The following is a 17,101-nucleotide window of genomic DNA, read 5'->3' on the forward strand; positions in this document are numbered from 1 at the left end:
ATACTAAGATGTAGCTTCTCCTATTTATAGATTATTTATTTAGCTTTGTTTGATTATGAATTTCCAGAGATGAGTGGTACTAAAATCAGTGAGTTTCACTTCATTTTTCAATGCAACAATAATAAAACACACATTTAAATAACATGTGCAGCAGATATCCCTTAATGAAAAATTTTTCACTGTTTTAGTCATATACCCTTTTCTTCCACTTGCCGTTCTATATGAAATCTGACAATGCAAATAATTATATATCAACTAACTGCACTGACATGGACACAGGGGTACTGTAAAAGATTCTCTGGCATGAACTTCATACAAATATGTTTGTTTTATACTCTTAAAAAAAATCCTGCCTCTACAGGATTAAGACTAGGATTTGACAGCCATTAAGTAGTTACAATAAGACCCAATATGCACTATTTGATCCAGTTACAAAATAGAAAACCCCATTTTAAATAATAAACCCCTTAAATAGTAAAAACTTAAAATAATAAAACACATCTCTTCAATCAAGAGTGGAAGTAAATTAAATAGCTACTTATGACCATTAATACAAAAATTCAGCAATATTCTATTACTGAAATAAATCAAGTTTTGAAGGGTATTTACAGCATATTTTATTAAGATTCTACAATGACACATAACACACCAAAGATCAAATCAGTACTATAATACGAGTCTGCTTTTTTCCATACCTGAATGGAATTGTCATCAAATTTTTCGGTTCCAACTTCAGTGACACTTAATTGTAGACGATAAAGCTTTGGCTTATCTCTGGAGTCAGAACCATCTGCAGAGCAAGCCACAAATATTAATTTGCAAGTTAATAAAGTTCAAATATTCACACAGTATTTCTACATTTACTGCAACTTAGTTCAGAATAGCAATGTTCACAAACAAAAGAAAACCTTAGTGACATTGTTTCAAGAATGCTGGGAACTTGGTTGTCTCCCAATGTAAGAACTCTGAAAGGAGAGAAAGCTTACTTGGAGCAGCTGTTTATTACAAGTGCAAAGAATAAAGTAATCAAGAACTACTATTCTGGAACACACTGTGAAAAACCTTTTCTATTTCCTTAGTAGTTTAACCAACACAACAGTTTTTGTAAATCTCTAACATTTTATATTGGCACACCTGTATGGGTTTAGAAGAAAATAAAGCATCTGCACATCCCCACATAAATAGTATCTACTGATCTTACTGAAGTACATTTTATCAGCAACACCTGCTGTCAAGTGACCCACATACCAAACTGTTGCTAATTCATCAGATGCTGAACTAGAACAAAATTAAAAGACAATCCTCCAAAATGTTAACCAATGACAGCTTTAGTCTTAATACACAGGACTTTAGCACTTCTGGCCTTATCTTTATAGTTCCATTGACCTATATTTTCATCTTACAGAAAATGAGGTAAAAAATAATGTCTAACTTCCTACTCCCCTCAGAAATACGTACTGTCCAATAGAACAAAATTTCACAAGATCCAATGGAAATACAAAGCATACACAATCTAGCTGGTGCCTTCACAGGTTAGCATAAATGGCTTTTGGCAAATACAAATCCTCCAAACTTCCCAAAAAACCTACAACTTTAAATATGAGTGGAAACGGAAGTAATACTGTCATTTTTAACTTCTCTTCAATCTCTTCTCCAAAGCAAAGTTGAAAACAGAGAGGCTGCAAGATAAAGAATGTCTTACCTGTGAAAATGAACAATGATTTCATGTCATCTCCAAAAGTGCATTAGAAAATATTATTAAAGCCATGGCACATACATTGATAGAGTCTGCATTAGGCTACTAGTTATCTTCAAATTTTTAAGTGAAAGTCAGTATAAAACGAAGCTATGTAAATCTAGTTGCAAACTCCCAGAATCTGTTTATTAAAATCAGAATTCAAACCACTTAACCATAAAATTGTAGTTATTAATAAGCTTCCCCCGTAGCTGTTGAGATGTTATTGGGACAAAGACACCAGGCACAGTTAATCCAAGGACTGGTACTGTAAATGCTAAAGTTAAGTGCTGATACTACAGTAATATGCAGTTATTGAACAAGGAAACACTATCATAACATTAGTATGCCATCCATAACAAAAGAAGCACTCATCATAAGACCACTCATCCCTCTAAACTTCTTTCAGGTAGAGGGATAAACCTTTCATGAAATCTCTGTATTTCAGTTTAGAGAGGCATACGCTTAATGTCATGGTAACCCAGGAAAGATAATGCTAGTACAATGTCTTCAAACTGAATTGTGTGCAGTTTTAAATACTTAACAATGCTAAATCAGAAATTATATGGCAGCATCTTCAGTATCACTAAATGCAGACATGCAATAGATTACTGAATGCATCTGGTTGCTTACACCAAATTCCATTAATTTTATTGTGCCTCCCCACAACTTACACATCAAAACCTAGAGTACATCCTTCATTTATTTATTTATTAATCCAAAAGTAAAGTATTTTCTCCTCCTACCCACATCCTAATTTGGTAAAACTGGCACCCAGGTGTGTGTGCTTTCAAGCAACAACTACTCAAGAAATGTATATTCGCATCACAGTACTTCTGCTGAAGAAAATTAAGACCTTTCTTTCTCTGCAGCATCCATTGTAGCAAGGAACACACCTTGTATTAAAACCACAGCACTAAATACAAATGCAATTTTTTCTTCCACAAAAAGGAGACAATTTTAAGGAGTTATTCAAAGTTATTTGGGTTGTTATACTCCATCAGTAATAAAAGCCAATTTCTACGGTAAAAGCTATCTTAATCTTGAAGATAATTACTACAAATCTTAAGCATGATAAAAAGCTTTTTTGTTCTAGGGAAGGGACGCAGGAGGGAAGGATGGTTATGCTATACTACAGTGAAAAGTGCATCTCTTGGTTTTCAACAGCTGAAACCTCACCTAAATGGTATTTGGAAAGTATCCCTTATAACTCACTGCAGCAGGATAGATATTCTGTTGTACCTATGGCAAAAGCCCTACTCCTTACTCCCCAGGCCATGACAGCCCATGAAGGCTGATCTTAGCAAAGCATGCAATACAACTAGGTTTCATTTCATTAGATTTCAATCATTTCTGCATTGAGAGTCACCACTCACCCTTCAGATAGTAATGTTACAAAAAACCCTGTAGTGAACAGAAGTGAATAGTCACTGTAAGTCAGCCGCTTGTAGCATAAACATGTATATTTCAAACAATAGAAAAAAACCAAGACAGGCCACTCTTCATGGATATATATTTTAAATGTGTTACTTCACCACTAAAAGGTGAAACCTACACCACTTTGAAAAATATAACTTCCATTGATTTCACTAATCCAACACTTGAAACAATGCTAGGAAATAATACTGACTTAGCACCAGACCAAACCAAATGATGAAGATCAGTTCATTGAAAACAAGTAAGGCCAAAGCTCAACAAAAATGGTCACACAATGGATTTTACCTGTTGAGTTAAAATTAGTTAAGTCTACACTTGAAAAGCTAATTTCCTGTACAAGTTCCTAACTACTACAGGTTTAAACACTAATAAGCTTAGGACATGGTTGGGCAGATCTGAAATATCACGTCAAATTCAGGAGATAATTCTACTATTACATTTCAGACAAGATGTGCACTTCCAGCAGAAGGAGCCAATACTAAACTTTTTTTTTTGTAACAGAAAACGAAGCTCCTTCAAACTTACGTGCAAAAGTGTCACACAGGCCATACTGCAGTTCTGTTTACAGAAAGAAAGTTGGCCAGGAAAACACCCTGGCCAAGGCTTCCCACTTCTCCAACCTTCTGCAGCTCTCATTTCCAAGTTGTTATAGCTCCGTGTCCTCCACATCTCCCACTGCTATCTTCTCTACAGCTCAAGTTTGCTCTTTTTTGTAACGAAGCAAGGAAAAACGCCTCATGGGTTTGCCTTTTTATTTTTTACTTATGCTTTGAAATTTTAATTTCAGGCTTGTAAGATCTGAGGCTCACATATGAAATAATGGGGGGTTGCCATTTTTCTCAGCCTTTAAATCTTATGATTGTACAACTGACATTATTACCATCCCTGAACTCACCAAAAGCCATATTCACAGATAATACAGACAGAATCGGCTATTCAAAGTGCTGCTGAATACAACTTCAGTCTATCCAGTCTATTTCTATTACTATCAGATTCATCTCAGTTTAGTAGTTTATTCACATTACTTGGATACAGAGACAATTGCTGACTGCTACACGTAGGGCCACAAGCTACTGAAGTGCATCCTCTACCATACACAATCTGATCTTCAGTCAATGAAGCAGTTGTACAGACAGCAACATCAGCAGCTGTGGAGAAGTGGAAATACTGGACATACTTCACTAGCAAACTTACTGAATTTGCACAATTGCACAGGGCATGAAAAGTGAGTCTGCTAGGTTCTTCTGCAAAAATATAAACAGCCTCTGTTTTGACAGGAGGACACTTCCACTGCAGATATTGCTATAATAAATACAAGTAACTTAAAGTGCTTTTATTCCAAAGACACAATCTGACTTTAGACTATAAAGACCTCTTTTTCACACAATGAGATAAAGACTTTAAAAACTTTTTTTTTTTTTCCCAGTGGCACGTAACCAAATTTCAATTCTTCCTAGCTAATGGCCAAGTGTTCCTGCAGAGCCCATCCATGTCTTTATAGTTCAGCATACTCTATGAAACCTTTCTGCTCTCTGGAATAACAATGCTAACAAAATGAAGTCTGAATTCAATTCACATAACTGGGCACTGGACACAAGTTCAAATACAGTTCTTTGAATGCCATTATTGCACTCCACAACCATAAAGGAAAGGGTGAGCAACAATGACTACCACATGCAGTTCTTCTATAGCTGTCTAGAAAATAAAGTGAGAAAACAGGAAAAAAATAAGAAAAAAATATTTTGGTAGACATTTCACAATGAAAAGAAAATGGTTTTGTATTCTTGTGTATTTGGTCAAATCAGAACGCATCGACACATCACTCTAAACTCTAGGGAGAAAGAAAGAAAGATCTATAACAATTTGTACATTAGGCTATCAATTTCAAACACTACCAAAAAAACCTGAACAAGTCTCTACTGTCTAAAGTGTTATATCTTTGACATACACCATTAATGTCAGACAAACCAGGCAGCAGAAATACCAAAGAATGCTATGGAACACCACGAAGTAGAAAGTGAGGTCACTTTCCCAGCGGTCCAAACACTATTTCACATAAAAATCATCACAAATTTCATTCACTGCATCAACACAGTCAAATACTGAAAAGGACAGTTAAGTTCCATGCCATTTACTCAGTAACTGTTTTAACTACAAATTCTGCAAGCAGATGTATCAAAGAACTTTTAGTTCTACTACAACATTGCTCGTAAACCACCCTCTGAAATTCAGCTGTTAACCATAGCTGGAAGGTTGAACTCTTTGGATAACAGCATATTCATGATCTATTTAATGTTTGTTCACAGATCAAATCATTAAATGGCAGCTGACAAAACAGATGACCACTTTACAGCAGCAGTCCCTTGGAAAAAAAACCCTGAAGATAAATAAGATAGCCCTTCATTTGTCATAAAGAAACAGTCAGAGAAGTTTTTAGTAACTAATGAGAGAACAGTATCAAATATAGCATTACCTTCGTAAGCGTGATAGTTGTAGTAGGCAAAGTGATTCCTTCTCCCTGGGGTTAGAAACACATGCAGAGGACCCAGGTGAAGGCAGCACCAGGAGGACAGATACCATGCAGAACATGCGGAGGAGGGCAAGAAAAGAAAAGACAGGAAAGGGTGAAACTCTAGCCAGACAACACCTATTCAATTTATAAGGATGAAGTTCATTAAAATCTTTCAATTTTAGAAACTGTGCAGAATATAAAGACATCAGTACTACAAAGCTACTGAATGAAACAGTCCTTATTGTTTAGAGAAGTGACAACAAGCTGTTAGAAGAAAAACACAAACAAGTCAGTCAGTCCCACAGGCAATGTGTGAAGCTCAGCACACAGCACTGGCACCTGCGACACTTGAGGCTGGCTTTGCTCTCTCCGTTAATGGGCATCTCATGCCACTCCCTGAGAACAACATTTTAATTTAATTTTGTGCTAAAGCACAAAATCCCACAAAGAGTAAGAGAAAAAGAAAAGAAATCAACAATACTATTAAAAGAACCCAAAATACTAATATGCAAACCAAAGCACAACCTGTAGGACATAACAATACGTTGCATATATTCTGTGTACTGATAATTTCATCTGGATTTAAAACAAACAAAAAAACCCCCCACACTATTCGACCATAAATTTAACCTTTTTTTTTTTTTTTTCAGTTCTGATCCAGCAAAGATTTCAGCACCAATTTCCAACCTTGCTTCCCACAGGTACACAACCAGACTTCAAACCATAACATTTACATGAATACCTGAGTGTACTCGAGTTACCCTTAATAGGAAAAAGAGCTGCATATAACTCAATCACCAAAAAAGAAAGTCCATATCCAAATCTAAAAACATGAGGATGACAGAAATTAAGAGCATACTTCACGTATGTTTTTTTATCCAAAGTTGTGCGATACATAACCAATCCCCACTGGATATTCCTAGATCATAAAATTACTTGCACATTACCACAAAGCCGAGCGAGTTCTAATTATGCCAAAATAAAATTCAGCCTTGCTAATGATTTGAAAGTTCCATATAGGCTAAAAAATTTTTAACATCCAATTTTGATTTTAAAATTCATGTTCTTGTCCTGTTAAAAAACGTGATTTTTCCATGTATGGCACTGTCAAATACCAGGTATGCTACATTGTACTTGTGAATGTAAAACAAATCAGATTTAAGCTTAGTAAATAATTTCTCCCCTTTTTTTCACTCCAAACATTTGATGCTAAGATTTTGATATTACAGCAATATGCATCTATACCTTTAGAATTGTTACCTCCAATTTAAAATCTGACATCAGAAGAACAACTCAAGTGGCACAGACTTCCTGCCACACAGAGTTCTTCATGCTTGCAAAGAATGCTTTTTTTAAAAAAACCCAAATGACTATATAATAATGTAATTTAGTTTATTAGATTACCAGAACTCTTACCTGGGCTTAATTCTACCAAGTATGGTAGTTTCTCAGGAGGAAGGCAAGAGCCATAGCCAGACCCGTCAATTCTTTCCTTCCCCTTTAATGGCTTTCCATCAGTTATCTTCCTGGTTTTCTTTGGGACATAATCAGGAGGCCGCCTTTTCAGCTGAAAGACCAGTATTCCTAAAACACAGCATTATAAATCCTTTGAGGCACACTACCAGTGAATAAGCACACAACCAACATCTATTAATATGCAAGCGTCCCATAGGATTACTTCCACTTTACTAAGTTCCTGTCACTTCTTTAGAATAGTTTTAACTTTAAAATAACTACACACAGATTAAAAGCATACTTCAGCATAGTAAATAATTTAGAAACTTTAGGATAAAATGCAAAACCTTTCTACTACTTAATGATGTAATACTACAAACAGTAGTATCATCAGCATAATGAAACAGTAAATAACTCTAATACTACCTAGCATTTTAAGTGCCTAAAACCAAAACACACTAAAATGTATGTTAAAATTTCTTCCTTTACAGGGGCTCCACAACATGGCTTACAACTCAAGGCACAAAAACATCTTAAAGGCTTTTGGACATACCTTTATCACTAGGCCACTCCCTGAATATCTGCAGTGGACACTCATCATCATCAAGAATAGTTTCTTTAGCACCTTTATCATCAGAGTGCTGAGCACCAGGAGGCAACATGACCTAAGAAAGAATTATCAGTTTTCAGAGCTGTTAGTGGACAATCAGAAGAACATTCAGGGGCATATTCTCTGATAACTTTTTTTTTTGTACATGTTTATAACGAGAGATAAGGCCAAAGAATTCAGTAACTTGGAATGTATTTTGTTTCCCAAGACTTTCTAACACTCATCTCTAACCTCTTGCTACAGTTAAATCAAAGTTCCCAGAACACCAAATACGTCTAAAAAGCAATGAAAAGCAAGTTACGCTTAAAGTAGGCAAGATCTTCTTTCAATTAAAAAAAATTACTCCAATTTCTCATCAGCTAGACAAAAAACAAAATCTGTGGAGATGACAGTTAAAAACAAAACTGAACTTTCCATTGTTACTTCACACACTGGCATCAGCCTTTCATTTTGCTAATGCCATTCTGCTAATGTAACATATATCTTCAGAAAAGACACAACAAGCTGGCAAAGACTGTCACACCTGCAGCATCCTTGTCTTACCCAAAATTTACCTTGTCTACACAAGGGACTAAGGGCACAACTGGAGCATTTCACACAACTGCTTCATGCTGCCTAGCTCTAAGGAAGAAACAAAAACCAAGTGTATTTTTGGAACAGAACTACAGACTGTTCCTACCTTTTACAGCTATATCCTTACAAGGCAGAGGAAATGGGAAACCTTGATTCATGAAATCTGATCTTAAAAGAGACACAGCCTGTAATTTCATGTATTACTGCTCCTCACAGCGATCAAGAACAAATAAAAATGTCAGGCAGTATTACAATTATTAAAGACAGATCTTTCAAAGATGAATCAAAAAATAATCCCACATTTGTAATCTTAAGAATGTTATTTAAATTCATAGACATTTCTATTTTAAACAAACTACTCCAAATTATTCCCATCTCTGAACTGAATCATGACCAAGGTAAGACCTTCTGAAGTGATGCAGCCATTGGCTACAGCACCCTACTACGCTGCAGCTCTCTAAGAGACTTTCCACTCTCATTTGTTCCCTCCTTTCCACACCCATTTCTGTGTTAACCAAGTTCTCACAGATCCACCTCAAACATCCTTTCATCTCCTTCCAAGCAGGAAACAACTACATTTAAGATCAAAAGTATGCAATCCCTAAACCATTTTCTATGCAAAACTTGGCTAAACATAGGGCTAATTAAATTATCTTTAATTAGAGTTTCAAATAGACACGGTATTATAAAAGAAGGAAAACATGAAAATGTATAAACCAGAAGGAAACAAAAACACATCTACACTCAAATCCTATCTTGCCAAACTACTCTATTTCACATCTCAGATTTTAAAATCAATTCCACATATGGGATAATTAAGGCAACATTGTGTTTCAAGCCATGTTCAACAAGCAACAATCTTAAAATTCCAAAGCCCTTGAGACAGCAGTTAGCTAGTTACACAGCACGAAATACATGCAATACCAGGACCTGACCAAGACTGGACTGGGGAGGAAACTAAAGAAAAATCAAATGCAGTGAAGCCAGAGGAACAGATGTGTTACAAATGCACAGCTGCTACTTGAACCTGATACTACTACCGTGGCACTTGGATAAGCATCCGTACTTGGTGTTGGGTTTAAGGCCACAATGGAGAACTAGACAAACTAGAGATGAGGGGTCAAAAAATGCACTGCTCCCCTCATCCTCCCAGTCAGTTGCCATTCCACTCCTCTCTTGGGAAGTGTGAGCTGATAACTCAGACATCCCTCACTCGAAAAAGGTCTGTGACCTAACCTGTACAAAGACACAAAACCAGCACCACGTATCTGAGCTCCTGCAGGCCAGGAGGCTTCTAATCGTTATGACACCATTTTAAAAATCACCTCTGTTTTAGGCAAACCTCAGTGAATGCTGAACACTGCCTCAGTGCCACACACAGAACTGAAATTCCTACATTTTAGAATAACAGAAAAGCATGGGAATAAGTCTGTGTAACAATTGGGGTTTGACTTATAGGTAGAGATTTGCTTGAGTTTTTCAAAACAGATGCACTTAAATATGCTTTTGTGAATTCTCATCTATACAGACTGCTGAGATCAAGCATAGACATTTCCCTGATTTCTGCAACAGCACAGGGAACAGAGGTGGGTCAAACCAGCCCAATATCACAAATTTTGGAAGCAGTCGATAAACGGAAACAAACACAAAACAGAGAATTAGGAAAAATACACTCTGCTTCATCATGAGTGTATTCATAAGCATAAATTATCATAGAGTCATTCCATTCTGTATTTATTAATTTAAAATGCAGTGAAACATGCAGAAAATACAAACTAAGAAATTTAAATGAAGACCATAGCAACTTCAGACTTAACTTTCAAAACTTAACTTTTGTTGGAAAAAAGTAGGTTAGTATCTGAGTATTAAGCCCACTGCGGTAAGTATTATAAAGAAATCAAGTTATCAGACCCATCCTTAGTAAAAGTCTCACACGAGAAAATCCCATGCTGTAACAGGTTTTCAATAAGCTCTTCTGTGATTTTAATGTTTTTTTACTTAAAAACAGTCATACCTACTGTATACTTGAGTACATCTGCTTATTGTAATTAATTAATCTAGAAATTTCCTTATAAGCTGGCAACACAGGCTCTGCACACGCCCCTACTAGAACAACAAAAAAAACCCTACTAATGAAACAACAGCAATACCACCACAAAAAACCCCACAAAACCCCCCAATGGACCTTGCTACAATACTTAGTCTTATATCTGTAACAACTACTTCTTAAAAAAAAACCCCAATAAACCTACTCACCATGAAATGCAGATTTTTGCCTGACATTACAAAAAGTTATTTATGTTTTACCCTCAAGTAAAAAAATAAGTGCATGCTAAAAACAAAAGTCTAATCAAGATTCTACTTTCAAGAGTTAACTGGTTTGCTGCATGCCTGAAGTCTAATGCCCTGAGTGAATATGCACAGGTAGCTTGGAAGACTGTCTAATTAATTTGACATCTTCAGAGATGTGCAGTGAACCCCACATTACTCAGGGAAACTCAAACCAAGCAAACTGAAACAAACAAAACACACACATTGGAACAAACTGGTGTCTACTTGCTTACACAAAAAAGCACTTAGAACTTTAGAATCAGGCATAAAGGTAGAGCCTGATACACTGCAAACCAAAGCATGAAAACAACCAACCAATACAAAAATGCCATTTACAATAAAAGTTGTCAAAAATGTTATGAAAACATCTTAAAATGTTTATCTTTCAACTGAAACTACAGGAGTGATCTTTATTACAGGTACTTATGCAGCCTTAAAATGGTCTTGTCCTGTAACTTAAAATTCATCTTAATAGTTAAGTAAATGTCAACTGCTTAAATCTTCAAGACACTGCAAATAGTTCTGTGCACAAATTTAGGTATCCACAGGATGAACTATTAGTTTACACATCTGTGCCCAAGGAAGAAATATGCCATTTTCAGTATTAATGTTTTTCTATACAGCAAGCCGTAATTTGGTACGAATGGAAGATTAACGTTCTAAAAACAAAAAAACCTGACATGTCACTTCACAATTCCTGAGGCTGTTAGATTATGGGGGGGGAGGAGGGGGAAGTCAGTCACAGAACTAACCAAGTCATTGTATTTAGCATGGAAGCTACTTCAAGAAAATAAACCCAACCAAATATGAAATGTGAGAAGTTTGTGTTTTAGTAACTTACACGAGCAATGCAATAATCCTTGGGATTTTCTTTTTCCAGGCCATATTTTTCCAGTGCTTCAATAACTGCAAAGTCTGCAGTATCTGTAGTGGACAGCAGGATTGTCTTGTATGGTATATTTGGTTTTAAACTGTCTGCATAAATTCTCAGCGTTCCACCTTGGAAACCAAATGGAATCAACAATGCAATAAGAGAATAAAAAGACAGACATGAAGTAATTTACTATATTTCTAACAGAATATGATAACAAACCCCTTCAGAAATAATTTCATTACTCTATGAATACAAGAAAAATTACGTAACATCCCCAAAATAAATTTATTTCTGCCATTGGTAAAAAACTCTAGTGATATTTCTGCAATTTATCTAATGAAGTAGTTTTCCCAGTATTTCATCATGCTTAGTATTACATGAAGTTAAAATGAAATAGTGGTAATGACTGGTTGATAAACAGACCTTTCCCATCTTGACAGAAGTCTGTGCTGATCTCCCTTTCTTTAACAAGCCCATTTAAGATTTCTCTCAAGACAATGTTTTCTACACCTCTTTCTTCACTATTCTTCTATGAACAGAAGACATCACTTGAGATTTTACCAGTTCTAACATGGCTTCACTTGTTCTTTTCTAATGGCGTTTATACAATCACTGTTGTTATATTCCCATCTCTTGAATGAGAAATACTTAATCACGATTATTCACAAGATCTACCAGAATCCTTTATGCAGAACAATCAGTCCTTTACATCCTTTATTTATGCTACTGATTGAATTTTCTCTTTCAGGTCATTCAGCTTGTTCTTAATACAGTGAATGCTGGTTATTTCAGCCAGCCTCCTCAGTTTGTCAGTCTAAGTCCATCCTTCCTTCTTTCCCACTTCAGCACTGTTAGCAAGCTCTCTCTCATCAGTCTGCCCACTACTGAAAGCTTTGATTCACACTCCTCATGAAACACCCTCCTGTAGAATCCTACGTCTACAAATCCTTCATTCAGTTACACCACAAATAAACTAGCAAAGTGCAAAAAATGCTGGAGAAAGCAAAACTTAAATCGAATTTACAGGAGTTACTGGCCTTAAGAACATTCTCCCATTGAGAAGCTTATTGTTTATAATTCTACCAGAAGAACTTCAAGTACCTGAGTCTGGTCTGCCATCAGAACTGCGAAATTCCTGCATTCTCTTCTCTAGTTTTTGCTGTCGCCGCCGTTTCATAACCACCTCAGGATTGGATATTGTGCGAGTGAAGCTGGTCTCAGGCATATCTTTGTAAACCTCGGCTGCAAGGCGAAAATTCTCACTGCCAAGTTAGTTTAAATAAAAATAATGTCATTAAGAGCTTAAAATACAAATATACTTATTACTTCACACAGGATAAAAAAGCAGTAGTATTCATAGATGCAGGAGCTCATTTAAGTTATTGTAAGATGGTTTCTACATTAATTTCACTTTTGCTAAGGTTAATGCTCTTCATATACCCGTGCTCACCTGGTACAAAAAAAACAATTTAAGGACTGCTAGTTGCTAGTTTTCAAAGAAAACAAGAGGTCTTCTACCTCTTAAACATGGGGGCAGGGGAAAGGCATTAAAGAAACTTGACATTATACCCCTAACTTTATTATGATTTCCAATACTGCAAAGCATGGGAAAGCTGAGTTAGCATGTGCTTTCAAGTCATGGCTTTGCTTTTGCAAATGTAGTTAAAAACAACTATCATTTAAGTTTTAAAAAATAAGTTTAAAACACTTACATATCATCCCCATGAAGAAGTCTATCATCTTTATCTGATGCTTGTCGCAATGCCTCTTTTTCACGCCTCTTTTTTTCTTTTTTTTCTTTTTTTGAGAGAGTTCGCTTGAAATTCTGAATTACTCCCTCTTTTTCTTGCTTTTCAGGCCCATTACTCTGAGCTTTCTGAAATAAATGAGTTTAAAATAGCTTCCATCAATTTCAATCCATAGAAAAGTTAGTATTGGTTTTAATTTGCAGATGAATCTGTTTAAAACACCGTATCACTGACCCACAACCAACACTCCAGCCAACAACACTCCATTACACAGAGATGGGAGTAATGCTCTCAAGGAAAACTTAGAGAAGGCAAATATAATGTCGTGTTCCAAGGAAGGTATGAACTGATTCTACTCAACAAAGTGAAGAAACTTCATAATTTTACTTGAGTAATGCCTGCTATCTACTTGGCCTCAAAAGATTAACTGAAGGCTCCAAAACAAATTTTTGCTTCTGAGTAAAAATACTCCGTAACAACTTAAACTGCTTTCAAGGCAACTGTGTTGGAGCACCAGATAAAAATAAACTGCATACGGAAAAACATTACAGAGGACTTTCCGCCAATGGCGTATTTTTCCAAGTTGTCATTCCAGTGTTTTCTTCAATTTCTACTCCTTGCATAAACGAGATACCTGTAATCCTAGGCTCATTTGCCTTCTGTACAGAAGATTACAGAGCATAAGAGAAAGAAGATGCAGATTTTCTCACTTCTATCAGGAAGTAAAGAACTGAGAAGGAAGATTGCAAATTAATTAATTCAATTAACAGGAAGAGCAGAGTTGGTACATGTAGTGCAAGACAGCATTTAACTTTCCCTTCCGCCCTGTAACGTGGGATGTATCCTGTAGTCAAAAGCCTAGTACAAGCTCATGTACCTGTACCCAAAGCACTTCTAAAAACAAGCTCCAATTCCAAAAGCAAAGGAAATTTAGTGCTCAGCACAAGATCAAAAACTTGCCTTAAGACAGCCCACACTGAACACCATGTTTTCCACAGCTATAGGCAACTAAGCTACATACAATATATATCATTACATGACTTCAGGAGCTGAAGTCTAATCTAATTTAATGTTTAAATTGCTAATATTAAAGCAAAGTTCTGTACAGCTGATGTTAGCAGCTCATTCATTTTGCATTTGAACTAGAAAAAAATAATCAGCGACCAAAAAAGCAAAAATAAAACAAAACAAAAACTTGCATAAAAGGAAAGAGTCTTCCATAATTATTTTCAAGAAACATAATGTTACCTAAGGAGGTAATAATTTTTAGCTCTTTAACTCCCCCTGGGATTCCCTTTTAAAAGCTTTGCAAGAAGCAGGATTACTTCCTGGTATTTGGCACCATATACTATTTTAGGAAATTTTCCAATCATCATAATAGAACAAAGCAAGCTCTAAGTTCTCTAGGCATTACATGCTCCAGTACTAGACAGCTACACGGATCACAGCATCACCAGCCATAGAAAGATCACAAAAATGCTGTGTTGCAAAGATGCACTTTAAGTATTGAAAAATACTTGCTCCAGATATTGAAAGGTCATGGGCAGCAGTTGTTTCCAGGAATTAAAAAAGTAAAAGTTATGTTTTCCTGTATAAGCAAACCCCACAGATTTCAACCCTGCTGTTACCACTAGCATGCTCTGTGAAGACTCACCTTTGGAGGAAGCGTATCATTTTCATTCTTGAGGACAAACCTTCCCTCACGATCATCTTTGTTCCAGTTTAACTGAACAACAAGAGGCTTCTCATCCACATCTAATCTTCTTTCTTCTTCAAAAAAATGAAAAGCAGTAACAGTTATTTGGTATCTCAAGAGCAAAGATATTTTTAAATAAGTTAAGCTTTAAAAAAAAACAAACAAAAAAACAGAAGGTTTGCTTAAGGGAACAAATCAGCTGATGTTTTCCTATTAAGTACAGGGACAGAAGGAAAGCTTGGAAATGTAGAATTAATTACATGTCCCCTTTCCAGCAATGAGCCCAAGTGTATTCCATCTATCTATGTAAGCTAAAAGTGCCCATAAGGTAGTCTTGCCTAAATCCTTTGTCAGAACTAACTCTTGGAACACAATATTACCACTCTGGAGAAGAAGTTAGATCTAGAGTTGAAAGGTTTAGAACTTTGCAACATCCTGGAACTTCCAAATACTCATTTTTCTAATTTTATATTTATTTTAAAGTAGACCACAGTCTGGTTGCAGCCCGAGAAATACTATACTAAAAAGACTTCACACAAATAAACAAGATTACAAAATCTTAACAATAAAACAAATCAAAAATCCTCACAACATTATGTAGATCCGAGACAAAATTTCATTTAGTGTATTACATCTATTTTAAGTATATAGAAAAACAACTGACAGTGTGGTTAAAAAAACTTAAGCAAATCTTGCCATTTGATTTTTCCCTTTGAAAAGAAGGAGACAGCACATATGCCCAGGAAAACAATGACGCCTTTGTGGTTATGGTTATTTAGTAAGAAACACTCTATTGACCTTGCATGCCTCAGTTATCTTTTAAAAATCAGGAACTTGCACTGCAAAGAAAACAATTTCATTTTGACTATAGGTATAGTGCTAACAGCAGAAAATGAAATATTTTTCAGTCTTTCAAATGTAGAATTTAAGGTCATTCAAGCACTTGTGCAAAATTCTGAAGGGTGAAAAAAAAGCACAGCCAAAAGAGAGTTTCTATTTCTGTCTCCATCACCACCATACACGCTATCACCTTCTAATCTGAAACAGACAAATTTTAGCAGTACCAAAGGCTACTTAGATATCTAAGTTCTTCACTGGTAACATTAGAGAATCTGTTTAAGAAACACAGTGGCTTCAAACAATATTACGCTGAACTTCCCCCATTTTAGCAGTAAAAGAACAAGTTATAAGGCTACCATCAAAGGCTCACAATTTCAAAGAACAGAAGATGCACTACTCTAAACTGCTCTAATTTAACAATCCTAATCTCCCATTATCAATTTAGTCTTTAACCACTAATCCTAAAAATAGCAACTCTCTCACAATGTCAACAAACTAACAAGATGTCAATTACAGCATTTAATAGATCATAATCAAATGTTAGGTAAACTGCAGGCCTGGTATGCACAATTAACTTTTGAAAGCCACTCCCCAAAACGATTAGTAGCAACATATTTAGGAATAAAAAACCCAAGTCTCACATGGTTCAGAAACTGGGGGCAGACCTAAAGATACTTTGGCTGGGAGTAGATATGATGGAAGGACTTAATGGATAAATACAAACCTCCACTAACATGCACTTCATAAAGTGAGTATTTAGGGGATGACAACATTCGCATGTCTGGTCGAAACTTCTCTGCAAGAGTTTCTATCACATCTTGAGTTGTGGCAGTACTAGAGACACGGATACATTTTGTTGCAAAATTTCCAGCTGCTTTGTCTTGAAAGTAGAATCTCATTACTCCATGAAACTCGAGATCCTGCAAAGAAAGAAAAATACAAATCTGAGTGCTGGCTAACAGTTATAGGGTTCAGACTTCTTCTATTACTTGTTACAAATTTATTATTAAAATATCAGACCCTCAAATATTACACTGGTTTTCAAAATTTTCATAACAGTAGAATCTAAAACCAGGACACTATAAACTAAAAAAAGAAAATAAAGAGGTTATTCTGCAAAAAGAAATTAAGGACTACCACTGAAAATACTTCAGTTGAATTTTTAAGTATTCAAATTTAAAACCACTGTCAGGAGAATTAAAAAACCTCCTTTCTGAAACCTAGACACATCTTGAGAAATAACTGAGAAGAGTCCCCTGCAGCTCAAGTCTGTAGAATTCTATGCTCAAG

The 17,101-nt window shown here is 35.8% G+C and overlaps 1 protein-coding gene across 10 annotated transcripts in view; it reads right to left on the minus strand.

Annotated features, from left to right (window-relative positions):
- AFDN (afadin, adherens junction formation factor) overlaps window positions 1-17,101 on the minus strand; it is a 115,596-nt gene that overhangs the window by 65,178 nt on the left and 33,317 nt on the right. For 4 of the 10 annotated variants that reach the window (XR_009933067.1, XM_062490209.1, XM_062490214.1 and 1 more), the window contains exons 2-10: window positions 16,536-16,731; window positions 14,930-15,045; window positions 13,240-13,403; window positions 12,629-12,789; window positions 11,495-11,652; window positions 7,693-7,804; window positions 7,101-7,268; window positions 5,646-5,690; window positions 696-790 (exon numbers count right to left, since the gene is read on the minus strand). Coding sequence is in view for 9 of the 10 variants with exons in the window: in XM_062490209.1 (XP_062346193.1) it covers window positions 696-790; window positions 5,646-5,690; window positions 7,101-7,268; window positions 7,693-7,804; window positions 11,495-11,652; window positions 12,629-12,789; window positions 13,240-13,403; window positions 14,930-15,045; window positions 16,536-16,731 (1,215 nt within the window). In the remaining variant the exon portion in view is untranslated. The remainder of the gene's footprint in view (window positions 1-695; window positions 791-5,645; window positions 5,691-7,100; window positions 7,269-7,692; window positions 7,805-11,494; window positions 11,653-12,628; window positions 12,790-13,239; window positions 13,404-14,929; window positions 15,046-16,535; window positions 16,732-17,101) is intronic. The other 6 variants (XM_062490213.1, XM_062490210.1, XM_062490208.1 and 3 more) reach the window with 3 other exon arrangements.

The sequence above is a fragment of the Cinclus cinclus genome, chromosome 3 (assembly GCF_963662255.1).
Source record: "Cinclus cinclus chromosome 3, bCinCin1.1, whole genome shotgun sequence".
Lineage (NCBI taxonomy): Eukaryota > Metazoa > Chordata > Aves > Passeriformes > Cinclidae > Cinclus > Cinclus cinclus.